The sequence below is a fragment of the Vipera berus genome, assembly GCF_964194415.1.
Source record: "Vipera berus genome assembly, chromosome: 3".
In the NCBI taxonomy this organism is placed as follows: domain Eukaryota; kingdom Metazoa; phylum Chordata; class Lepidosauria; order Squamata; family Viperidae; genus Vipera; species Vipera berus.
The window spans coordinates 144316865-144344396 of NC_138204.1; the positions used below are offsets into that span (position 1 = coordinate 144316865).

At 43.7% G+C, this 27532-nt stretch overlaps 1 protein-coding gene across 2 annotated transcripts in view; it reads right to left on the minus strand.

The window, feature by feature from the left end:
• Window positions 1-22285, minus strand: part of SLC22A23 (solute carrier family 22 member 23) — a 109731-nt gene extending 87446 nt beyond the window's left edge. For both annotated transcript variants that reach the window (XM_081324186.1, XM_081324185.1), the window contains exon 1: window positions 21005-22285. In XM_081324186.1, coding sequence (XP_081180312.1) covers window positions 21005-21574 — 570 coding nt within the window. In that variant the 5' untranslated portion in view covers window positions 21575-22285. The remainder of the gene's footprint in view (window positions 1-21004) is intronic.
• Window positions 22286-27532: the final 5247 nt, after the last annotated feature.

Consider the following 27532-nt stretch of genomic DNA (forward strand, 5'->3'; position numbering starts at 1 on the left):
CAAATTAATTTACTAAGGTAACCTACCCTTTTGACATTCTGTCACTCCTAATAACGTAACTTGGTCTTACAGTTCATAACACAGTACCTGATGGAACTTCTCTGACCACAAAGCTTCAGCACTGAAAAGGCAGAAGGATGCTTTCAACCCGGATGTTTGAGTCTTTCAACAGGGCCTTGACAGGGCAAACCACGGCAGTTCAACATCAACACCTAGTTCCAAGGTCTAATTTCTAGCTTGCTGGTTTTGTTTGCATATGAGGGTTTTGTTTTTGTTTTTGAAGCCTAATAATCACTGAAATAGGGCTTACACCAAGTTGTCATTTGCATAATGATGAAATGCAATCATCAGGAATCCAAGACAGTTTATGACGGGTAAATGGTCATCAATGAAAATGCTATGCTCCACAGAATCCCTAAATTAGCAAAAGCAAAAAGAAGTTACTTTGGGCTCAAGTCCACCACAAAGATGGTTCCAAGAAGGCCTTCCTCTACTAAATGGAAAACCTTTCATCATATTTGGCAATTCTACAAGACTGTCTGTAAGAACTAACCAAAGAGAGGGCTGCTGCTCTCAGTTGCAAGCACCTTCAATTATGCAACTACCCCTACAAGCAATTCCAAGCTTAGAATGCAAAGGACTCATACCTGGCAAGTCATTCAGTCTGGCTTGGAAAAACCACAATTTTAGGGATCATCTTCCTGATAAACTTGTCCCAGTAAATCAACCAGTTGACTGAATAGAAGCATCCGGTGGGGAGGCTTGACAAACACTTTCAACATGGTTCATGAGAGACCAAATATTTGCTAAGTACAGATAACTGCCTTTCCCCATCCCCCAACAAGTCCTGATGTGCTGCCTCATTTTGGTGGGAGGCTGTTCTTGGGAGGAATGAGTGAAGAATGTTGGGAGTGTATGCCCAGTGCTGTATATTGGGTCACCCAAGGCATGAAGGTCATCCCAGATGCCCAACTAAAGCAAGCAGGCACTTATATTGGGCAGTAGCAATAAAGGAAGATGCTGGAGGCAGATGATCACTTTAGTGACAATGACAAAGACACTGTCAATTCATAATCATCGATAAAATCTATTTATGTGATTGCTAGGAGTTGAAAAATGATTTGATGACATATAATCAATCAATCAATCAATCAATCAATCAATCAATCAATCAATCAATCAGGATATATGGTAGCCAGCATCCATCCGTCCATCCTCTCCATAAAAACAGAAATCCCAGGAAAATTGTGGTAAAGCTACATTCAATTCCTCATATTCTTTATTCTTTAGGAAACCATCTGAAAAAGCAAATGTGCTTTTTTTGCAAAATGTACGTGCTTCTTCTTTAGTCTGAATAAAGCAATGCTGGAAGTGAGATGATTAAAAACCACCCAAACACCAGTGAATTCTTGGTTCATTCCATATAATCCAGTGCCTGGTGGTAAATACAGAATGGCATTTTCAGTGTTCTGGGGTTTTTAACCGCAACAAAATTTACCATTTGTGGTGAATATAATTTCAGTAAAGATGCTAGGAAGAATATTTCCAGATAATAAAATAACTGAGAAATATAATGGCACATGCACAAAAGCCATTCATCTTATCCACTGCAGTGGACAAGAGAAAAGTGCCTTATCAAAGCAATTACCATAAACTACTGGTTCTTAAAAATATAGTACTTTTTACTGAGAACAAATCGTAATTCTGACAAGGATGAAAGGTTCTTCAAAAGACTTGTCACATTTGAAGATTCCCTACATTCGGCATTTATATATTTTGAATATGCCTACAGTAAACAATGCCGATGCTGAAAATATTGGGAAACCTATGGAAAAGTGGGACGCAGTGGTTCAGTGGGACGTGGTGGCTCAGTGGGTTAGGACACAGAGCTTGTCGATCAGAAGGTCGGGAGTTTGGCGGGTCAAATCCTAAGTGCCGTGTAACAGAGTGAACGCCTGTTACTTGTCCCAGCTTCTGCCAACCTAGCAGTTCAAAAGCATGTAAAAATGCAAGTAGAAAAATAGGGACCACTACAGTGGGAAGGTAACAGCGTTCCGTGCGCCTTTGGCATCTAGTCATGCCGGCCACCAGACCACAGAGATGTCCTCAGACATCTCTTTGGCTTTGAAATGGAGATGAGCACCGGTCCCTAGAGTTGGAAATAACTAGCACGCATGTGCGGGGGAACCTTTACCTTTACCTTATGGAAAAGTGCCTGATTCAAGACACAGCTTGGAACAGGCAATGAAGTCTACTCTATGCTCATTATTTGAGTGTATTTCTTGGTTTAGACCAGCCATGTCAAACTCGTGACATCATGTGATGTTGCGCAACGTACCTGGCCAGTTTGTCATTGCCGGCAATGGGATGGGCGTGGCTTCTGGATGACGCATCCGGCCCGTGGGCCGGCAGTTTGACACCCCTGGCTTAGACCCTAGAGCACAGGTCGGCAACCTGCAGCTCCGGAGCCGCATGCGGCTCTTTGAGCCGTCTCCTGCAGCTCCCAGTCGCCCGGTGCGTGCGCACCTCTTTGAACGGGCAGTGGTGCATGCGCACCTCTCCAAATGGAGAGTGGCACAGCCCGTTCCGAGAGGTGCGTGCGCACCTTTCCGAAGGGCGGAGGTGCGCGCGCACCTCTCCAAACTGCCGCCGTCCCGTTCGGAGACCCGCCACATTCGCCTGGCGCGCTCCCCCCCTCCCCAGGCCTAGACGGGGCTTGGATGTCCGTGCGCGCAGTTGCCGCATTCGTCCATGTTTGACGAACGCGGCAGGTCTCCGAACGGGACGGCGGCGGCTTGGGAGAGGTGCGCGCGCACTCTCCAAACTGCCGCCATCCCGTTTGCACAGCTGCCGCGTTCGTCCGTGTTTGACGAACGCGGCAGGTCTCCGAAAGGGACGGTGGCGGCTTGGGAGAGGTGCGCGCGCACCTCTCCCAAATCGCCGCCGTCCCGTTTGCATAGCTGCCGCGTTCGTCCATGTTTGACGAACGCGGCAGGTCTCTGAACGGGACGGCGCGCACCTCTCCAAAGGGGAGACCCGGCGCCGCGCAGGTGCCTCCCATTTTGCGCATGCGCAAAATGTTTTTTGCGCATGCGTGTGAGTGGATGCACGCGTGCGCACTTTTTGCGGCTCCCACTTTTTTGTTTGTGTGATGGAACCGGTTCTGAGTGGCTCTTTTCCTTTTTCCAGTTGCCGACCCCTGCCCTAGAGGAACAGGGGCAAACACTGCTTCACATCCAATTGCTCAAGTCTTGCTTGGATTCAGGACTACTCACAGGAAGGGTAAAAATGTCCTATCCTTTTTTATATGCATTGTGACCTTTTTCTAATCTCTTGTTTGGATCTGTCCTCTAGGATTAAGAGCCATGTTGCAGTGTGTTCTGTCTACCATAATAATATAGAAATAGAAGGCTGGAGACTACTTTAACAAGACAGAAATATATAAGACAGAAGCATCACAGCCCACTGTTCATGAAAAGTTATTTAGAATGATTGATATGCCCCTATTGTCCATATTGGACAATAATCAATAATCAAAAATAGGTTTTCTTCATTATTCTTCAATAGGTTTCATTGTTTTAATTATAGTTTCTATTTTGCATCACATCTCTTACATTTAAAGACGTACCCTTAGGTTATCTTAACATTTTACAGATCTGTCTTAAGCAGTGATCGGAGTCACTTTGACCTTAGTAATGGTTTGTCAAATTAGCCACAAATGGATAGTTTTCACTAACTGTGGAGTCCTTGGTGCTCTCTGAGCTTGGTTGCTTGCTTGTGAATATTTCATTACCTGAGTGTGTAACATCAACAACAGATTTGTTCACAGAATACAGGATAACAAGAGTTGGAAGTGATCTTGGAACTCTTCTAGTCCAACCCCCTGCTCAGGCAGGAGATCCTATACCATTCCAGATAAATGGCTGTCCAATCTCTTCTTAAACACCTCCAGTGATGGAGTATCCACAACTTCTGGAGGCCAGCCATTCCACTGATTGTCTTCATTATCGGGAAATTTCTCCTTAGATCTAGGTTGGATCTCTCCTTGATTTCTCCATTACTTCTTGTCCTGCCCTCAGGTGCTTTGACCCCCCTCTTCTCTGTGACAAACCCTCAAATATCAAAGATTGCTATCATGTCATCCCAAGTCCTTTTCATTAGTTACTAGACCAGACATGTCAAACACAAGGCCCGGGGGCCGGATCTGGCCCGTGAAGTGGTTTCATGTGGCCCGCGAAGCCATCCTGGAAACAGTGAGGGAATGGCCCCCACTGCCTTGGCCCTGGCCCAGAGACCCTCTTTCTGCCAGAGACCCTCAGATCTGTCCCACTCCTGCCCAGGCCCCCATAGGCACCCTTGATCTGAACGATGTAGAGCTGGCCATACCCACCCAATAGGCCATATACACTCTAGCCACGCCCACCCAGTAGGCCACGCCCACCCTGGCCATACCCACCCGGCCCCTTGAGGGCAACTGCAATGCTGATGCAGCCCTCAATGAAATTGAGTTTGACACCCCTGTACTAGACATACCCAGTTCCTACAACCATTCATCATGATTTAGCCTCGGGCCCCTAATCATCTTTGTTGTTCTTTTTTGCACTGTTTCTAGAGTCTCAACATCTTTTTTGTGGTGAGCAAAATTGGATGCAGTATCGTTAATTCACAAAGGACCCACCCTACAGTCTCTGACTAGATTTCTTTAAGACTACCTGCTAGAACAAGAATATATAGGAGATCACTGCAAAATTTATCTTTGCCCTTCCATTGTCCACAAACTACAAGACAAGGCAACTGTTTGCTGCAGCAATACTTTGGAAATCAGAAATCAAACAATTGTGATTGTTCCACAGGAAACATTTAGGTAGGAGAAAGAAGGAAAGGAGCACAAAGAATATTTGGGTGAGAAGCAATTGTGCCAAGGACAGAATATGTATGTAATGGAATGAAACAAAGAGTTTGGATGATACCTTAACATGTTATACCTACAGTATATCCCTATTATCATCTGTCATTTTTCCTGCTCCAGAAATATAATATCTTGACTTATCTTACCTTACCCTTAATATTTTACCTTACCTTATCTTACCTTAACAACACAATTGCTTACTGAGAAAGCACAATTAAGTTAGACACAACATTGAGATGATAGGTATAGTACTACTCGGTGCTTTAAAAAATCCTAAAAATGAGGCTACGTATATGGAGAACATGTTGATGTTCATTTGTTTTTACTGCATGTCCCTCTGACTCATTGCTGACTCTTTGCGACTGTCGGGATGAGTCCCTGCACTTTTCTTGGCTAGATTTCAGAAATGGTTTGCCATTGCCTGCTACTTAGGACTAAGAGGTTATGACTGGCGCAAGGGCACCCAGCTGGCTTTGTGCCCAAGGTGGGACTATAAATCATGGTCTCCCAGTTTCTAGCTTGATGCCTTAACCACTGCACCAAACTGGCTCTCTCTGATGCTTAACTAGAGGCTGGATAAAGGAACGGATACGATTCGTACATTGGTAGTGGAAATGAGGATTTTCCTCAGATATTATGGAGAGGGTTGCCTTTAACCAAGAAAGCAACCTTTAGAGTGCTAGGATGTCTCTAAAAGAGAAAAGCTGCAGTAATGCCTGGAATCCGGCATGCTTGCAACAAATGAATATAGCTTGTATGTGTAGGCTCTGTATGAGGAATGAGCCCAGCCAACTTTTCAAAAGACCACAGCCAAGTGGCCAGATTTTTTTTAAAAAAAAAAAGTTAAAAAAATGTGTTGGAGAAAAAGCACTGGCTTAAGTATGTTCTAAATTTAGGTCCTCTCTGGGAGTTCTTTGGAAGATCAAAATTACTGCCTGTCCTCAAAACCTCTATATACAAGTGCCACACTGAAATGTAAATTTACAGTAATTGCACCGTGACAATCCAGCACCCTGAAAGTATACACTGCTATGTTATGCTGCATTATAGTTATCTTTTTTTTTTAGGCAGCGAAGAGAAAGAACACCTACCAAATTACACATACATGAAATTACTTCCAAGATCTTACCTGTAAAAGTCCCAGTTTAATTACTGGCTATAACATAAGTCTATTAGCTGTATTAATGATTTGCCATCTGCACACATTATCAGTGAACCAGTGGGATTTCAATGCTCCTTTCTCAGAGTGATAGTTCCACCAGAGGCAACTAAGCAGGATTCTTAATTAAAGACCCCAGGGTTTGAGGTAAATAATTGGCCCTGACCACAGAAGAGCAGGAAGGGGAAGCCATTCTAAAACTACAGATAAGAAGCATTTACTTTGAGCCATCAGCATCATGGAAAAGTTCTGAACTAGTAACTTAATCCACTTAGAAATGTCCACTTTGTGCAATTATAAATTTTACTGGCCCAGACAAATGCATTCCATTGAATTTATTGGGACTTACTCCCAGGTCAATGTGTAATAAAAAAAGCAGGCCTTAACTTGGGCATTTACAGTTATGGAATCAGAAGATAAAAATATGTGAGGTATTTGTTGCTAAAGCAATTTCTTCTGACAAGGGATTAGAAATACGTCTTGGTTTCAAGGATGAGGAACAAAGGGAAAGTAACTTAGTTATAACTTAATCAGAAAACATTCCAAATATCTGATTTATTTTACTGTACTGTACTAGAATTTCCTGCGATAACTCTATTCCTTACCGATTTGTTTATTATTGTTTGACTATTGCTTACTGATAGGATACTGGGTAGCTTACAATGTATAAAACTAAAAAAGTCTATTAAAGAATGAGCATTTTTGGTAGGCCGACGTTCCACAGAAACCCTGGGGTTCTGTGAGAACTTGATGGGAAAGACAACAGGCAAAATAAATTCTCTTAAATGTACCTATAATAATTTTTTATAAATAACAGCAGAAAGGGCAAAAATGGTGGCCAAGACGCCTAGGAAAATACCTTGGTTGTGCAGTGTTTTCCTGTGGGAAAAGCTCACAGCTACCATCTTGTGCATCCCCATTCTTGTTTTCCTTAAGCAAGGTCACCGGGAAGGAGCACAGAGTCAGGCCATACTTAACTAGCCCCTCTGTTATAGACAAGTGGAAATTGGTGGCAATTAAGCACAAAAGTTTTACTTCCAATTTTCTAATTCTAGAACCTTCCTTCCTTCCTCCCTCCCTCCCTCCCTCCCTCCCTCCCTCTTTCTTTCTCATTTATATGGCTGCCCATCTCAAAAAGTGGCTAGTTTTTTAAAAGCTTTGTTTCTTAATATATTTTTTGTTGGTTTCTTTTAACTAATAGGTTTCCTGGCCTGAAAAAAAATGGTTTAAACCGTCAGGATTGGAGAAATGACAATCCTGAGAGTCTTTGGTACTTCTTGATCCAGGAAGAGGGGTAACTGGTAAAGCTTTTGAAGTTGGCCAGAGGATCTCCTGGTCACAGCTTCACCTGCTGTTCCAGAGAAGCTGTGAGTCCAAGAGATTTCACAGGTTGTACACCAACTCCCTTTAGGGGAATCGGACCTTTTAGAGCAGTAGGCAGAAACCCCCACGAGAGCATCAAAACTAACTCCATCTTGCTGGGATTCGTCAGCAGTCTGCCTGTCCCCATCTAGGCCCTCACAGCCTTTAGGTGCTTCAGGTAACACTTCCTCCACATGTCATGTCACCCACAGTCGTGCTCTAAGATGGGCAGCCATCTAAAACTTTCAAATAAATTAAATAAATATATGCCACAGAGGAGCGTGCCAACACACTTAGCTGATAAGCAAAAACAAGTCCCAGATGGTATTACCTGCCATCTTGTGAGACTCCACCTATCTTGCAACCTTGTTCTCAAAGGGCTTGGAAAACTCTTCCCAGAGGCTAGCAGGAGAAATTTCCTGTGACCCAGAACCCTTAAGTGAATAAGTCAGTCTGCATTTAATCCAAGGAGTGGACTGTAGCATGGTATGTAAGAGGTCAAGTTACACAATGGTTCAAAGAGCTGCCAAGCCATATATTTGCCTGTTGACCTGGGACAATCTCTGAATCTTAGATAGCCCTCTCAAACGTAACCAAGGTGAGGTGAGGAATATAAATGGTCTACCTTAAATAAGTGTAAAAGCTACTCTGTGCCTGTATCAGTTTTGACTCCCACCATTTGTGCAGACTAGTTTCTGCAGTTTTCTTGGCAAGGTTTTTTGGAAGTTGCTAGCATCTCAGCTCCTTCCTAGAGCTGAGAGAATAACTGACTCAAGGTCACTCATTCTCCTCATTTCTATCCTGATGTCTTAATCACTAACCCAAACTTACTGTATGAGTATGTATGTGCATGTGTATGAATAAATATATTTCTCAGCGACCTTATTTAGTCCCACTATGATCAATGAGGCTCTGTTCATCCATCACAGATATGCTTATTTGAAGATATGGGTGGTCCTTGATTTACAACAGTTCATTTAGTGACCATTCAAAGTTATAACGGCACTGAAAAAAAGTGACATGACCATTTTTCACAGTTACGACCTTTTCAGCATCCCCATGATCGTATGATCAAAATTCAGAGGCTTGCCAACTGGTTCATACTTATGGCCATTGCTGTGTCCCAAGGTCATGTGGTCACCTTTTGCAACCTTCTGACAAGCAAAGTCAGTGGGGAAGCCAGATTCACTTAACAAACAGCTTACTAAATTAACAGCTGCCGTGATTCACTTAACAACGGTGGCAAGAAAGGTCATAAAACTCAGTTAACAAATGTCTCACTTAACAACAGAAACTTTGGACTCAGTTGTGATCATAAGTCGAGAATTACCTGTGCAAGCCCCAGCATTTCTTATTTCTATTACTACAAATAGCAAGGTGCTGTTTTAAGTGCTGCAAAGTTGGAGAAATCAAATATTGTAAGGATTCCTACAGTGCTGTGTGCATTCTGCTGTTCTGGGGCATTCTGTGAGGGTGAGACTCAAGGTAAACACAGATGAAACCACAACCATTCACTTGAACAGCAGAGAAGAAAGGACCACTATTACAAAAAGAGATAAACCTACATTTTGCCCCTTGTCAATAAATGCATTTTCTTAATTGTAATAAAGGTAAAGGTAAAGGTTCCCCCGCACATGCGTGCTAGTCGTTTCTGACTCTAGGGGCCGGTGCTCATCTCCATTTCAAAGCCGAAGAGCCAGCGCTTGTCCGAGGACATCTCCGTGGTCATGTGGCCGGCATGGCTAGACGCCAAAGGCGCACGGAACGCTGTTACCTTCCCACCGTAGTGGTCCCTATTTTTCTACTTACATTTTTACGTGGTTTCGAACTGCTAGGTTGGCAGAAGCTGGGACGAGTAACAGGCGCTCACTCTGTTACGCGGCACTCGGGATTCGACCCGCCAAACTGCCGACCATCTGATCGACAAGCTCAGCGTCCTAACCCACTGAGCCACCGCGTCCCTTCTTAATTGTAATATCAGCATGCTAAGAAAATGTAATTTTCCTGGACCCTCCTTAACAAATGGGTAGTAACGGAATCATTTGCAAGCAGCAACATAAAATCTGGGAAAACTGTCTCATTGTATACAAACATCTAAGAACTGGCCCTAAGCAAAAATTATTTAAATTGGCATCTCATGTTAAATTGGGTTATTTATTTTTTTTAAAAAAATAGCTCATTGACAAGAAGCATCTGAGGGATACTGTTAACCCCTCCATTTCTACACTCTGAGCTGTGTTGCTGCTGTGCTTGTGTAACCAAAACACTACCCTCATGCATAACAGGGGGGGAAAAAGACTATTTGGGGGAAACCCAGGATTTGCAAAAAAAGAAGTAATTGTCAGAAGATGAACCTGAAAAAAACCCCAACAACAATCCTCAAGACTAAATCAAGTCCAGGATGCTCACTGAGAAGCAGAAAATCATCACAAAGAAAAACTGCAGGATTTCACTTTGGGTATTTCAAAAACTGTATGTAACCTTCCTCATACAGAGAAGATGTGACCACCATCAATTTTGCAATGCCTTCACATAGCAGGAAGTCCACTATAAACAAAACAACCTCTTAAAGATATTACAAAGTGGTTTCCAAGCTGACTTCTTCAACAGGAAAATCCATCATGGCAATTACTGTTTTTTGAACTGTGTTGTACCTGTTATTACTTTTATTCCACTAAAACAGGGGTGTCAAACTCAATTTCACTGAGGGCCACATCAGCATTGCGGTTGCCCTCGGGGGCGACGGCTGGGTGTGGCCAGGGTGGGCGTGGCCTAGTGGGTGGGTGTGGCTGGAGTGCATATGGCCTACTGGGTGGACATGGCCAGCTCTACATCATTTGTGTCAAGGGTGCCTATGGGGGCCTGGACAGGAGTGGGACAGATCTGAGGGTCTCTGGCAGAAGGAGATGGGACCAGGGAAGTGCCAAGGCATGGTCCACCGGAGGAGCCTCACTGTACCTCTCAGGCCATTGGGGGGGGTGCTGGACGGTGGCACGGAGGTCAAATGCCTAGCCCAGCCCTCAAGCACCCATGGCACTAAGCCTAGCCCCAGTTCCCCAAGGGGGTGCCCAGCTGCACTTACCTCCTCCTCAAGGCTGCTGCTGCTGTGCTTGCTCTCCTTAGCCAGGTTGCTCATGATGGGTATGAGGGCAAAATCAAGAGGGAGGCCCATTCCATCTCCATGTGAGGAGACCTGGCTTTGTATCCAAAGCTTCCTTAGCAATATGAAGACCCCCCCCAGGATAGGCCAGGAGGAGGGGGCAAGGGGATGGTGAAAGGGCAGCAGGGCAGGACTAAGGTAGGACTTCCCTCAGACCTTCCCTCTCCTTCCTTCCTTCCAAAGAACAGAGTGGTGGGAAAATATTTGAGATGAGGGAGGGAGAAAAACAGGCAAGAAACGCAGCTGGGGAAGTGTCATCCTTTGTGAGGAATGAAGAAATGCACCATTGCCTGGAAATGGCCAGCACATGGCCCTCGCCTACTTCACATATCCGGCTTGGGTGGCTATGGGGGAGGGGATGCCATGAGCAGCATGAGAGTCAACGTTACCTGCACAATGCTGCCCAGCCCCCAGCCTCCCCGGTTTTGGCAGGCAGCGGGGTGCTGTCCTCAGTGCTGAGAGGCTGAGCCGGGTGGCATGAATTTGAAGAGAAGCACAATGCTGCCCAACCCCTAGCCTGCCCAAAGTAGGCAGGACTATGTGCTGGCCACTTCCAGGCGATGGTGCATTTCTTCATTCCTCACAAAGGGTGATACCTCCCCAGCATGCGCCGAGGGGGCAGTGCCGACATGGCACAGGCCGGTCCCTCGCTGTTTCCAGATGGCCTTGTGGAGCTAAGACTGAATGTATTTCAGCATAGATGACCACCACAAAATTGTACATTGGCTCCTGGCCAGCCTGGGCCAGGGCCAAGACAGTGGGGGCCGTTCCCTCACTGTTTCCAGGATGGGTTAGCGGGCCACATGAAACCACTTTGCAGGCCGCATCCAGCCCCCGGGCCTTGTGTTTGACATGTCTGCACTAAAATATTCAAGTCTTGCATTGTTCATATGAGAAACTGGTGAAACATGGAGCCTTCTCAGAAAAATATACTTAAATGCATAAAATAAAATGGTAATTCTCTTCCATCCAAGTTCAGGGAACACCTGAAATCTATCCAGTTTAGAACGACTACTCAACAACAAGGTACAGGATCTATTTGTCAGACAAATGCAACAACCATCAAGCTGGGATTTGGGAGCAAAGTTTGAAATAGACTTACTACGCATGTAAATTAAATAATGTATATTATGAAAATATTTTACATAGGAACTGGAACATTACTAAATCCAGTCTGTAAGTCTATTTAGCTAACACCAAAAATGTATGCAGAATCAGCTCTCTATAAACACGAATATTAGAAAATGTTGATCTATACAGTTGTCGTAACTGCTTTAAAAAATCAAACACAGAGAGACACGGAAATAATGAAATGTACTAAATAAGACTTTCAAGAAATGTAAACAGAAGGCTGTGTAAACAGGCATAATTTCCAAGTCTTTGACAGTGGGAAGAATCACGAAAATGTGGACTACATGCATTGTAGCATGAATCCTTGCATACTTTACTTAATACAGTAAGCCATGGATCTTGTAAACATTATGATCAGGTCTGTTTTTCACTGTTGGGAATGAAAGAAATGTTTATTTCCATTATTAGTATGGCTTAAAAGGTACTGAAAGATGAAACAAAATGCCATAGGAGACTTAGCAGCAAGCTAGTGTCCTCAGATTCAATAAAAATAATTATATCTAGTAGAGAAAGTGTGTGTGAATGTGTCCATACACATACAAAATGCATACCAAAGTTTAGGTCTTACGGACATTAGCTTTTGTTGACATACTTTGGGTACAAATAACTTTCAATCTGATTACAGAAACAGATGCTATTATGAAATTGATCCAATTTTCCATTCAATGAATATAAAAATTTATAGAAGATTAGGAACTTATCATAGGATGTAACAAAGTGAGTAAATTTAAGTAGTCCGTATACACTATTGTTGTAAATGCAGAACTGAAGGACTGGAAGTTATCTGGGAAACATCTACACCAGGGGTGTCAAACTCAATTTCATTAAGGGCCGCATCAGCATTGCGGTTGCCCTCAGGGGGCTGGGTGGGTGTGGCCTGGGTGGGTGTGGCCTACTGGGTGGGCGTGGCTAGAGTGTGTATGGCCTACTGGGTGGGCATGGCCAGCTCTACATCGTTCGCATCAAGGGTGCCTCTGGGGGCCTGGGCAGGAGTGGGACAGATCTGAGGGTCTCTGGCAGAAGGAGGGTCTCTGGGCCAGGGCCAAGGCAGTGGGGACCTTTCCCTCACTGTTTCCAGGATGGCTTCACGGGCCGCATGAAACCACTTCGCGGGCCGGATCCGGCCCCCGGGCCTTGTGTTTGACATGTCTGATCTACACAGTGCTGAAATCTTTACTATCTCTACCATTACAATGTTAGTAAAACAAAAATATATATGCAATTGTCCTTATCAGATGTTTTTGCTGATATTAAGCAAAACTGAGATATCTAGAACTTGTTTAAGGAGGGAAGAGAAAAACCTATATTGTATAACATTAAATACATGTTGCAACACAGAGACACACTCCATATAAAAAAACGGAATAGCGACTACTTGCAGATTCAAAGGGAAGCATATTTCACAGATTTTGCTGAATCCTGGGGTGCTTTGCTTTAGCCTGCTTTATGAACCAGCCATGGCGGTATAACATTAGAACTTGTCTGTTCTTGGTCAACTGGGATGCATTCAATAAATCATGTCTAAGACTACACAGAAGATTTTTTTTTCATATGCCGAGCAGGCATCAATAAACATTTACTCTGTTTATTTCTCTTATATCCTGCCTTATCTCTAACAAGTCAAGGCTGCATACACTATTCACACAGTGAATAAAACACCACCAAATAAATAGGGCTGTAGCACACTGATTGGCCCAAAGCCATTAGGAAGCACCATAACTGAATGGACAATGAATCTCCATAGACAAACCTGCACCTCAGCCACTTCAGTATGCTAGCTACTGAAGTAATTTAGAGTTGAAAAGATTCAAACCAATAATGACTGGCAATCAGAGCTTTTAGCATTGGGGTGATACAATTGATGTCTCATTCATTAGTTAGCAACAGCCATGTAGCTACCATATTTTGCTCCAGCTGAGTTTTTGGATACTCTTCGGGGTAATGTTTTAGTAGTAGTAATGCAAACAGGTATCAGATCAGATTAATTCAGTGTGCATAAAGACCTGGCTCATACTTACCAGAAAGCTGCTATGAGCTTTACTTATTTGGGACCTAATGCTATGAATAAACTGGCAAAACTATCATCTTAAATATCCACAGAAATAGGAGACTCAAAGAAATAATTACATCTTTCAGGGGGATTTCTGCATCAGACTTCCTACTCATCAACAGCAGCCCCCAAACTGTCTCATAAAACACTTCCTATGTCCTTGAGATAACCCTAAAAAGCTCTGGATTAGGCAAGGGATGTCCATGATCCAGGGACTCTTCATTCCAGCAGCAACTCTCAAACAAAATTCTTTTTGAGTTTGGCCTTAGTTCCTTCCATGTGTTCTGGTGTTTCTCAGTTATCCTGCATACCAGGAAAGGAGCTGAACTACAGGTAGTCCTCAACCTACAACAATTCATTTAGTGTCCATTTAAAGTTACAACAGTGACTTATGACCATTTTTCACAGTTATGATCTTTGCAGCATGCCCTTGAGCATGTCCCCAAAATTTAGACGCGGGTTTATATTTATGACCGTTGCTGAGTCCCAAGATCATGTGATCCCTTTTTGTGACCTTTTGAAAAACAAAGTCAATGTGTAAATCAGATTCACTTAACGAGCTACTAACTTATCAACTGCCGTGATTTACTTAACAATTGAGGCAAGTAAGGGCATAAAATGAGGCAAATCTCACTTAACAAATCTTGCTTAACAGCAAAAATTTTGGGCTCAACTGTGGTTGTGCCTGTATACAGGACTACCTGTAGAGAAATATCCTTACTTCAAGAACGCCACAGCAACCTTTCACAAGGAAAGTGATACGTGCCATGTCAAATCTCTGGAAAAGGAAAAGCCATTAAATTAAATCATGAATTAACATTAATTTGAAAATTTAGGAAAACTCCTGAGAACATGCAAAGATGTACAGTGATTGGCCTTACATATCACATCAAGCTATAATGTGATTTGTCTGATTCCAGGTGGGCATATTGTGTATGGCTGATGCTTCTGTTTTGGCATTATGAACACAACCATTATGGTTAAACCATGTATGAACAAGATAATTGGGAGTGGGTTCACATATTGCACCAATACTCAGGGGTCTTCAAACTTGCCTGGCTGAGGAATTCTGGTAGTTGAAGTCCACAAGTCATAAAAGGGCCAAGTTTGAAGATCCCTCCACTAAGTCATGGTTCACTAAATAGTGAATTTCACAATAAAACACATCACTCTCTGTTTTTAAGAAGCAAAATCCCATTTAGAGCAACAGGTTTCATTTTAGTACCGCAGGCAGATGCCCCTCAACGACCAACATCCCCAACCAATACAGCCAATAACCGTGCCTGCTAGCTACGATAAAATATGTAATCCAATCAACCTGGAAGTTGAGAAAGTGACACAATAATTATATCCTTGATCCATTAGATATTTGAGTTCAAGAAGTGGAAGAGTGAGAGGTCACTATTAACATTTTGCAATTAAGTAGCTTTTTTTCTTTCCCGAGTATATAACAATAAGGAAAACAACTAATTAATAATTCTATCACTAATGCAGTTTTCTCCCCTAACTGGACTCCCAGGACCATCAATGCCCAATAATCATTGTTGTGTTATTTGGAAAAAAGATGACTCTTTAATAGCCATTGTAAATTCAATTAAAGATTTACAGATCCAATTATCTAAAGGAATTCAGATAGATAAATCTAGAACCAAGAGATTTACTGATGCACAACATTACAAGCTCTGAATTATGACCAGAGTCAAGACCTCAACCCAGATCTGTGATTAAATACACTCAGTGGCAGATCTGAGTTACGCTATCAGCTACTTTTTCCGGTGCATTTGTTTGAGCTGTATAAAGGACTCCTGGTTCTGTATTATCTGCTTCAAATCCTAATTGCTAAAACTGACAGCTTAATCTGATAATGGGTTCAATGTCAGAAAGCAGGAATAGCAGGATGAGTTCACACAATGTCAAGCCTATGGTTAATCAGGATTTCCTGAACAATCACAACAGCTGAGTTTTTCAATCTCACCATCATCAGTCTAGGAGCAAGGTTTAGCAAAGCTCCTATATCAGAGAGGAAGGCTTTCCACAAAGATATTCCTCACAAAAGAGCTATCTCAGTTATAACTTGTATTCATTCCACCTCCACCAATGGCTAGGTATACAGCAATATCTAAAATCATATTGGTAAATGATGCAATGGGCATCCCACTGCTGTAGGATTGCAATACTCATTACCCACAGCTATCATTGCAGCCCAATACCAGTAGTGCTAGAACTCCTGGAAGCTATCAGCTGGAGAAAGCTGATTTATTTTAAGTAGCAACAACATACTTGGTCTAAAGCAGGTGATTTTCACAGCACCCATTTTCAGGAGATCCTAAAAATAAAACCTGGGATTTTCTACATGCAAAATAGATTGTGCTATGGTATCACCAGTAATGCTTAGCTGTGTGTATCTGGTGTTAGGCAAGAACACATTTTCCTATGTGAATTCACAATAAGGAAGGCCGAGGATCAAAATGAGACATTTAATTAAATCTGGGTTGCAGTGAGGAATATTACTGGAAAAGCAGTGTACCGTACTTCTGCATGAAATAAAACTGTGTTGAAAAACCCAGTTCTGCCAGCTAAACATTCTCCAACAATCATTTTTAGATTACACATCTTTCATTTGCTTAATGCAACTTGCTCTAAAATAAATGAATATTTCTTTTACTCTAATAATTAGTACCTTTCTCAATAATGAAATTTCATCCCTACTTTTTGACATACAGTACATATGGGTTTTCTGTAAAATTGTGCTCCTTTTTGTAATATACTGCACAATGCTTTGGATTTGATTTCCAAAAGATTTTCCAGAATGCAGTCACACTCTCCCAGGAAAAGACACACTTGTCTTAAAATGTTGCTGATCGATGCTATATTTGCACTCCTGAAAATCTGAAATAACTTTTGAGCACCAAATTTGAAGTGCTGTACAATCTTAATAAACAAGAAAATGGTTCACACATCCTGGTTAAAGCCAACCATAAACTAGATAACACTATTATCTGTATTAGTAATTAATATAAATTAATTACTACTTAATTACTACTAAATAATGTATTAATGCTAGCTAATTCATACATATTGCTTACCCATGGTTTAACCATGTTTTATTGAATAAACCATAGTTTGTTTCATCATGTAATGTATTAAGACATAAAAAGTTTAGAAACAAAATAAGTATGCCAAAATCAAACATAGTTTCACACTATGTATTGCTTGGCTATTTTTGACTTTACACGATGGGTGGATTCTGTTCCTCAAAATTAGAACTGGTCTTAGAAAATGCTATTTACTCTTAAAACAATCTTTTTTCCACAGTGAATATATTTTCCCACATTCCTTCTGGCTGGTCAGAAATGATGTACAGGAGTTTAGTCATAACATAGCACTACAGGATTAATAATAAAAGCATATGGAAAGATTATTTGCCTCTAAAAGAAATGAAGTAACCATAGAATCATAGGGCTAGAAGGGACCTCCTAGTCCAGGGGTCAGCAACCTGAAACAGTGAAAGAGCCACTTGGAACCGGTTCCCTCACAAAAGGAAAAACTGGGAGCCACAAAAAATGTGTGCACATGCGCATACATGCGTGCATACGCAGAACAGGGTTTGACTGAAGAGTGGAGCCAAGGTGAGATATGCACCTACACTGCATATTTGAATTGATTGGTTGAACTTTTTTAGTCCCACTTTTTTTTTGGGACTGCACATGTCAGAGGACTGGGAGCCGCAGGAGACGGCTGAAAGAGCCGCATGCAGCTCCGGAGCCGCGGGTTGCAGACCTGTGTCCTAGTCCAACACACTGCTCAAGACAGGAGATCCTATATACCAACCCAGTCAAATAGCTACCCAGTCTATTCTTGAAAATCTGCAATGATGGAACACTTACAATCCCAGAAGGCATAGCTATTCCATTGAATTATTGCTGTCCCTGTCAGAAAATTTCTCCTTCCTTCTAGATTGTATCTCTCTTTGACAAGCTTCCACCTATTACTTCTTGTCCTGCTTTCTGTGTCCTAGAGAATAAGAAAATAACTGTTTGAGATATGGGCTTCTTCTAAAGGCCCGACAGAATGTGCCCCAGTTTCTTCCTTGAGACAATGTCATCTGAAGGGACCTAGGAGGATCTCTTTTCTGCTATGGTACCTGCCCTATGGAACAATCTCTTCCACCATCTGTTCAGGATTTGATTGTCCCCAATTCTGTTTGTCTTCTTTGAAGACTGGCTGTTTCCTCAGTTGTTGACATGTTAGATGAGTCTGTCTTAGGTGGTGAAATACATGTTGGTGTGCTCCAACTGTAAATTTGTTGTCTTTATTAATTTTCAATCCTTCTGTTCAGGGGACACTAATCTCATTTTTATTATTATATGCTGTATACCAGGATTCACATTTTTGCAAGTGGGATACCTCTCTGATTTCTTTAACAAATGTATTCCTAACCATAGTTAATAGATTAAGAATGTAACAGTTAAAGCAAATCACACTGTCAAGATACCATGTTTTACCTACCATCGTTGCTCCTCTTAAAAATAAACTAAGGTCGGTCCTCAACCATTTTCAGAAGGAATTGAAACAATAATCCTTATCATTGGGCAGTGAAAGTTGCAAGATAAAAGCAAGAATGCACTCACTTGATTAGCCTAAACCTCAGGGCAGTTAATTCTAACACAGTTCCCAGAAGGATTGCATTTTGCTGAGCTTTGGTGTTTTGGGATTAAGGGAACTACAGTGCAATCATGATGAACAGTTTCATTTTACAGCATAGTTGTTTGAGTCATGCCGAAAGGCAGGCAAACTCTCTCTTGAGTTAAACGTGACTCCTGATGACTTCATGGATATCTTCATGCAGCTTCTTAGCAACAATTTGGAACTGGTTTATCATTGCCCTTTTCTGGATTTATTTTTTTAAGTTCCTACTCTAACCTATAGCTTTGGGATTCCCTAGGTAATCTGCCATCTAAGTACTACACAGATCTGGCTTAGTTTAGATGCCAGAGGCTAGAGGAATGCAAAACACCAAAACAGCTATCTCTTTCCCAAGAAAAAAAGAATCAGCTGTTAAAAGAAGTGAGGAACACATTCTAAAAATTTAGAACGAGCTCCTGCAGCAAAACATTACACTTCAGTTCCACCCTTCAGAGTACCAGTCCTATTTGTGTTTCCTACTCTTCTGTATAATATAGTGCTAAAAAGTCCCAAATAAATTTAGCATTTATTCATATCAAGAGATTATACTGAATTAGCATCAATATATCATGAATTATAGTGAAATTGTTTTTCTGTAATTTTGGAACACAAAATCTTGGTGTCTTAGATAGAAATCTTCATTCCCATATTGGAGTAATCAGTATCTCTCTAACTGGCTCCATCCACCCACCCACCTACCCATCTGATTCAGTCATGTCAAGTTCTATTTGGCCTTAACCATGATTAGTTAAAGTAGCAACAACTGGCTAATTATAAATTCATGTTGACTAGTTCATAGTTACCCATCGAAGCACATTAAGAGTGTACTATGAGAGTGTACCAGTCCATTCAATGACACCTTCACTTCTTTATAAGTACAGGGTTAGAATGTGTTAGTCTAAAGCTAGCAGCTCTGTTAGTTCCCTTATGTTTCAAGCTTGTTTTGTGTCAACCTGCTTTTCACCAAAAAGATATATATCATCACAAGGGAAAAGTGCTTATGAAGCGGGACAAGCAAAATACCTAAGTGAAAAATGCACACACAGGAATCTTTGTCTAGAAGCCGGATAGGCATTGCCCTGTGTTGTAACATGGGTCATTTGGTTTGTCTGAATGATGTCACTGAGAATCCAAAACTTCATTTATGATTTTGTTCCACAGTGGCATTAAAAAGGGACCTCCTCATCATAGGAACTTCATTATTGATTTTACCAAAAAAGGAAAAATGGGTGCTTTTTTGTGTCTTCTTGGGTTAAAAATCTAAAACCAGATGAGTTATAAGAGGATTGTGAAAATAGATGCTCCTATGTCACTGACTTAAAGCAGTCCAAGAATTCCAAGGTAACAGAGATTCCTTCACTTTAGTCATCAGAACAAAGGACACCTTTAGGAAGAAGGTATCCCTGAAAAAGGAAAGGCAAGAATACAGTTCAAACACAACAGATGTTTAGGGAAAGAAAAAAAAAACTATCCAAAATGAGTAAACATTCTTTATTAGGTTCATGTCAATATTGTCTTTGAGAAGCAGCTGAAGAAATATTACAGCTCACGATCATCACTCCCATACAAATAGGCCCTCTTTGAACGGCTTAATTACCATCATTAATTTAGCCAGTTATTCCATTAACCCAATTTTCTGAGTTCACCTGACATGCCCACCATTAAGTACAGGGGCTGAATTCATACAACACGCTAGGTGAAAATGTGGTTGAATAGGTCGCATCAGTGGTTCTCAACCTTTTCTTCACCATGGACCCCCTTTAAATACTTTTTGTGGCACGGACCAGGTCAACAGACAAGACTTAAATCAGGCATGTCAAACTCATGACGTCACATGACGTTGTGTGATGTATCGTGACTTTTTCCCCATTGCCAGCAATGGGGTGGGCGCAGTTTCGGCGTGACGCATCCAGCCCGCAAGCCGGCAGTTTGACATGCCTGATTTAAATCATAACATTTCTTCAAGCCTTCACAGATCCCCTGTGATGACATCATGCCCCCCCCAAGGGTCCGCAGACCAGAGGTTGAGAACCACTGGCTTATATTAATCTACTTCTAATCTACTTGAGACATGCCAGAGTAGCCACACGGACGTGGCTGTGGCAATTTCCCATGATGCCACATTCCTGTTAATGCAGAGGCATTAGAAACCTAACGCCCTGCTCCTGTGCCAAATCTTGTTGCTTCCCTTCCTGCCAGTGGGATCTTCTCAAGGGCAGGCATACATTAAGCTTTGCACCACCAGAAAAGCCGGCACGGAGCAACTCACTCAAGAACTGCATTCAAGAACTGCAGCTACATGATCTCATTACATTCGTCCCCTGCAGCTAATGTGGACTGCAGAGAACTTCATCAGAAGTTGCAAGGTCCACTCCTTCTCCCTCCCACCCCACATATAAGGGATACAGGTAGGAGGAGGGGGCCACCTTTCTCACTTATTGTGCTGCGGGAAAGAGGCCAAGAGTTTCAGTGACCCACACTGCCCTAGAGGAGGCAAGGTGACTTCCCACTCGGCCTCAGGCAGCTTCCTACCTCCATTACTCTTACCTTGCTCACAATATTCTGCTGCAGGCCTGCAGGGATCCGATGGTACCTCTCGCTGCAGTCGCAGTAACTGTCATTCTTTCCCTCAGGAGTGGGCAGTTCCGGAGCTGCCAGGATCCCCCTACTATAGCTGTTGCTGCTCTGGTTGTAGCTGGGGCTGGTGGTGAGGCCCCTGGGAGGCTGCGGGGGGACCTCGGTCCAGTTGTTCTGCCCATCCGTCCCCTTGCACCAAGAGATGGGCTGGACCAAGAGGAAACTGTCCGAGAACTGGCTGAAGCCGATGAAGAGCGCGGGGATCCAGGTGAGGAGGATGAGGGTTTTCTGGTGCCCGCCGCCCTGGCCCTCCAGGAAGGGCAGCACGGAGCCATCGTAATCCAGAAGCAGGGGGCTGCAGGACCCGGAGGGAGGCGTGGGAAGAGGCAGGCTCTGGATCTCCGCCGAGAGACCCCCTGCAGGGGGTGCGGCTGGAGCTGCAGTGGCCGGATCCGCCTCCCCGGCAGGCAAAGAGCCGTTTTCCTCGGGGAGGGGCCGGCTCCCCCCGGCACCCTCCTCTCGGCGCCGGTCAATCGCCATCCGGCAAGAGGAGGAGGAAAGGCAAGCCCAGCGGCTCACATAGAGGGGAGGTGGGGAGGCGGCGCCCGGGGCAAGATCCGCGGTTTCGTAAGCCGGCCGGGCAGATGGACGGAAGCCTCGCCTGCGGGAGTCTCGGCTAACTCGCGCATAGGTGTTAACAGCTCCAGACGCACCGAGATCCCCGGGAGACCCGATGGTCGCCCGCCCACCTCCGCTTCGCCTTGTTTCCCAAGCGCGCCTGCCCGCCTCGGCCGCCACACCCAGCGCTCCCTTCCCACGTTGCCCTCTTAAAAAACCTTCCTGCGTCTCCTTCGCCGCACTCGCTTCTCGCCGGACACGCGGGTGCTCTTTCCTCCGCTGCCGAACGGCCGCCGGTCTTATCGACGGGACCGGGATCAAGCTGGCGATCGGATCTAAGCGATCGCTTTCTGGTCGCGGGGGCTGGGAGGAAAAGAATCTGGCGAGCGGCTCCTGCGGGTCCCTCGCCAGCCCGCGCTACCGCCCATTAAGCTCGCCGGCCGAGGGGGACGATCCCGCTTCGCCGAGGGTCGGAGGAGCGAGCGAGCGAGCGGGCGGAGCGTCGAAAGCAACCGCATTCGCTGCGCCCAGCCAGAGCGGGATCCCGTCCTCTCGCGGCTGCGGATCGCCTCCTTTCTCGGGTGGGGGTGGGGAGGCTTGGCGGCGTCTTAGCCTCCCTCTCTTTCTCCCGCCGCCGCGGCTCTCCTCCGCTTGGCTCTCAACCTGCAAGCCCGCCCCCCCCCTACGACCCAGCTCCCGCCCCCGTCTCCTCCTTTCCCGGAGGTAAAGGTAACAACTGCAGCCGCCGCACCTGCGGCTGCTTGCTGCTGCTCCTCCTCCTCCTCCTCCTGCCGTATTGACTCTCTGCGGCCACTCGGTTCCCCCTGCAGGAGGCGATCGGGACCGCCCCCCCCCCCACACACACGTCGCCAGCAGCGAGAGTTTCCAGCCAGGCCGGCGAATCTTTGGGGCGAGGTGCCAAAGAGAAGGAGGCGGCTTGGCTTGGAGAAGCAGCGTCTGGGCAGAAAATAGGTCGGGCGCCGCAGCAAGTATGAACTCCTGGGGTTCAGCCTAAGCAGGCAAAGCTGCAGGGTGGGTTGGTTGGCTTTCCCGGCTTTGGAATAACCTTGGGAAGCTGAGGCATTGTAAGTTGGAAGTCATTGTTTGTCGCCTAACATGTTGGGTCAACCCCACGCCACATGCTAAGCCATAAACCGTGGTTGGGATCCAGGGTTTAGGACAAGATGGAGAAAACTAGCCAATTGTGGGATCATAAATCTTGATGAAGCCCATCATTGCTCCATGCGATGTATGCACTCAATCTGCAAACGTAGTCCAAGCCTATTCACGTCTGTTGTAAGGTCATTCTCTCGTGGGGTTTATCTTGAGGTCCACTAAGAGTGGAACAAACATGCCTCATTAACCATTTTCAACGCCATGTCCTCTCTTTGTCTCATCCTAAATCACAGCTGAGGCACCTTAAAGTTGCCTTGTTTCAGTTTTAAACTAGCATTTTCCCTCTTCTCCAGAGACCCTTTTTTGCCGTGAACCTAACCCAGGGGTAGGCAACCTTGGCTCTTTTATGACTCATGGACTTCAACTCCCAGAATTCCTGAGCCAGCCATGCTGAGGGAAAAGAGAGAGGTTTCCAAGCTGAGCCATGCTGGCTCAGGAATTCTGGGAGTTGAAGTCCACGAGTCATAAAAGAGCCAAGGTTGCCTACCCCTGACCTAACCCTATCTAATAGGGTTGATGATGTGGTCAATGTAAGGTAAAGGTAAAGGTAAAGGTTCCCCCGCACATGCGTGCTAGTCGTTTCCGACTCTAGGGGCCGGTGCTCATCTCCGTTTCAAAGCCGAAGAGCCAGCGCTTGTCCGAGGACATCTCCGTGGTCATGTGGCCGGCATGACTAGACGCCAAAGGCACACGGAACGCTGTTACCTTCCCACCGGAGTGGTCCCACACCAGGCTACTCCAGGCACAGCCTCTCCCCTCCAAGCTAGACTTTGCCCTTCTTGGCTGTTTGAGCTACAGGCCAGTCAAGTTACCTGGTTCTGTAGAAGCCTATTTGAGTAATGCTTTACCACAGCACCTTGCTGAGCACTTGTCAGACCTCATAGGAGGTCCTTGCACACATAGATTTTAAAGGTCTTTTGAGTGCTCGGCCCATGTTTAAAACAAAACAAACAAAAAACACCAGCATTTTCTTTCGTTGCATTGATTCCACTAGGGAAAAAAAAACACTTAGGTTCTTCCAGCCGCATGTTGTTGGTTTTGCTGCCAGAATACATTTTCTCTTTATTCTGCTGACAAGGGGCTTTTTAGGATTTTTTGTTTGGAGGAGGGTGGTCTTATTTTACTCAGTTCACATGCTACTTCCAGTTACAGCCAGCCACAGCTGCTTGGGGAAGAATCCTATAACTTGTCCTGCCTTAATACAATTAGGGCAGGGCTTTTTTTCTCATAGAACGCTCAGAACAGAGTTCCGGCACCTTTTTTGGATGGAAACTTGTAGGATAGGCAAGGCGGGTTGTATGACATGTGTGAGTTCCGGGCACCTTTTTCTTTTACAAAAAAAGCACTGCAATTAGGGCAGGGGTAGGCAACCTTGGCTCTTTTATGACTCGTGGACTTCAACTCCTAGAATTCCTGAGCCAGCACAGCTGGCTCAGGAATTCTGGGAGTTGAAGTCCAAGAGTCATAAAAGAGCCAAGGTTGCCTACCCGTGAATTAGGGTAAATGCCACTCTGGCTTCCTTACTGAAGTAGAAGCAAAATAGGGAAATGAAGCCAAGGCACTGCAAAATATTCTGCTTTGCTGTCTAGATAGGTGAAAGGACTTTTAACGTTGTATGTTCCCTCCCGTTCAATGGAAGATTAAATAAGTAGAATCCTTTGATTTACAAGGATTTGCATATCAGCATGACACTAGGGTTTCATATAAGTGAATCCAGAGAGGGACTATGCAAGGTGGATGATATCTAATGAGGCTGTTCATATCGCAGAGATAATATGAAGCTTGGAATGAGAGCCTTTACTTTTTCAGTGTTCTCAACGCTTAATGTCATGGCCCTCCAGTTTGCAGGTAGAAGCCACGTTGCTTCATGAAGCTGCTTCAAAGGGGTATTTTGCATGAAATTCCATAGAAAGCACATCTTCAAAGAATTGTGCAGCCTTACTTAAAAACTCATTGATACTTTTTGGTGGAACTAACCCTTAGGAAATTGTGCAGAAAGCTCTTATACCGTGCAATTCTCTATGTACTTAGTGAAAAGAAAGTACATATTTAATTCTCATTACATTAAGCCAGAATGTTTAAACTATGATTTGTTGTATCAGTCACATAGTACCTTAAATACTTCAAGAGGCATATTGGCACTACCCAGTAGCACTCCTAAACCAAACCGGACAACCTCATTTAAAATTGTGTGTGAAGCCAGCCTCTTGATAGTTTACGCATGCATTTACAAGGAGAGTCTGTCATTGTTGCCTCTTTACGCAAATATTATTTTTATTGGTGGATTTTATTGGAGAACTTGCATAGGGTGTCACAAAAATGAAAGGCTAAGAGTTCTGGGAATTGGAGCTGAAGAAAATAGCAAAGGAGAGAGTTGAGACAATCAGAAGATAGGAAACACTATCTTTTAAAGAGATGATAGATTAAGTTTTGTTTTTTTCAGAATCTAGCTATCTTGTATAGTTCATAGATATGGCACCAATTATTAAAAAACTAATTCTTATTAAGATCATATGATTTCTTGCAGTAGTAGATGCTTATGCTGAATGTCTTAATTTAGACCTATCTCCAGTGCTTTTTTTGTAAAAAAAAAAAAGGTGCTGAAACTCACACATGTCATACAACCCGCCTTGCCTACCCTACAAGGTTCCATACAAAAAAGGTGCCAGAACTCCGTTCTGGGCTTTCTATGACAAAAAAAGCCCTGCCTATCTCTTTGTAACTTTATACATATGTGTCCGGACAAGTAGTATCTACATGCTAATTTTTGGCACAAAATAATGAAGAGAGGGATGCCTATTCCAGCACAGGCATGCTTGAAAGAAACCAATTATCTAGATCTATTTTAGATTAGTTTTTGGTCTAGAAATTACACAGAAGTAGTTTTAGTTACCCTGAATGTGACTGATGAACTTTAGTGGCATGAACACAGGGGAATGCTACTGAGTTGGTTCTTCTGGATGTTTCAGCTGCCTTTAATCATCAGCTATTGATCATGAAATACTGCTGGAGAAGCTTAGTTGGATTGGGAATTGGAGGCATATATGACACTAGTTCTTTTTATACTCTCAGCACTTTATCAGAGAGTCACAAAGGGAGATTCCTGTTCATCTCCATGCTGCTTAAGTTGTAGTGTCTCAGCAAACTTTTCGACTCAGAAAGAGAAATATGCCTTGTCCCGAGCAACCTAGCTTTCTCTCTGGAAAGAACCGGGGTCCAATTTCCTGGCTCCTCTTGATTCTAAGTAGCTTCAGTAGCTAAATAAGCCTATCTTCAACTGTGGTGGTGTGCTAGCTTTGTTGATCCATGATTTAAAAACTCCTCAATTGGATTACAGTAATCATGGTAATGGAGCTACCCTTGCAGAGTGTCTGGAAATTTCAACTGGTAAAGAATCCAACTACAGATTCTTAATTGGGACAGGCAAATCAGATCAAATGGCGCAGACATGAAGTCACTGTTGTAATCTGTCAGTTACCAATCCCAAATTAGGGTGTCAACATTCATCTGTAAAGTCCTAAATCACGTATGTAAAAGATCACAGCCCAACACCAACCTGTATTTTAATGTCAGCTGCAAAGATGCTGCTTTTGTAAAGAGTCAATACGATACAATGATTCAGGTGATGAGTACCCTCAGCCATAAAAGCCCACTGGATGACTTGGTTTACTCATTTTCTCTCATCTTAATCTACCTCACAGAACCATTGTTGTGGGGGAAAAGGAAAGGAAGAAACACTACATAGGCCACCTTGAGCTCGTGAATGAAAGGCAGTGTATACTTTAATAAATATATAAATATATGGTCCACCAGGTACGCGGTGGCTCAGTGGGTTAAGATGCTGAGCTTGTCGATCAGAAGGTCGGCAGTTTGGCGGGTCGAATCCCGAGTGCCGCATAGCAGAGTGAGCGCCTGTTACTCGTCCCAGCTTCTGCCCACCTAGCAGTTCGAAGACACGTAAAAATGCAAGTAGAAAAATAGGGACCACTACGGTGGGACGGTAACAGCGTTCCGTGCGCCTTTGGCATCTAATCATGCCGGCCAAATGACCACGGATGCGTCCTTGGACAAGTGCTGGCTCTTCGGCTTTGAAACGGAGGTGAGCACTGGCCCCTAGAGTCGGAAACGACTAGCACACATGTGCGGGGGAACCTTTACCTTTACCTTATGGTCCACCAATGAGCTCAACTCACAATGCAGGGACCAGGATTTGGATCTTCTCAATGGCAGCACTCCAGTTATGGAACTTTATCCCAAAAGAAATTATAACTACTTTCTCTTGTTTTAAAAGACAAAGGTAAGAAAGTAAAGCCGTTTTAAAGGGAAGCCAGTTAGGATTATAAATTATCCTGGACTAGATGGCAATTTTGGACAGCTTTTTAATCCAGATTCCTTAAAATTGCTATATTTTAGTACTTTTTATGATTGGTGAATTTCTTGTTTTTAATTGTTCTTGTGGACACCACTTCCTTTTTGTAGGAAAAGGATTAATACAAAATAATCCCATCTAGAGAAGAAAAATAATAAATGGACATTTGCTTATTTGCATCTATTTATATAGGTATAAATTAATTCCCTTGTGCAATATCTCTTTGCCTAGAAACAAAATCCACTGGGCCCACTTGCAACTCTTAGGGCAATTCATTTCTAAGGAAATGAATGAGATTGTATTGTACACTTACTGTTGTACCACAATCTAATTGA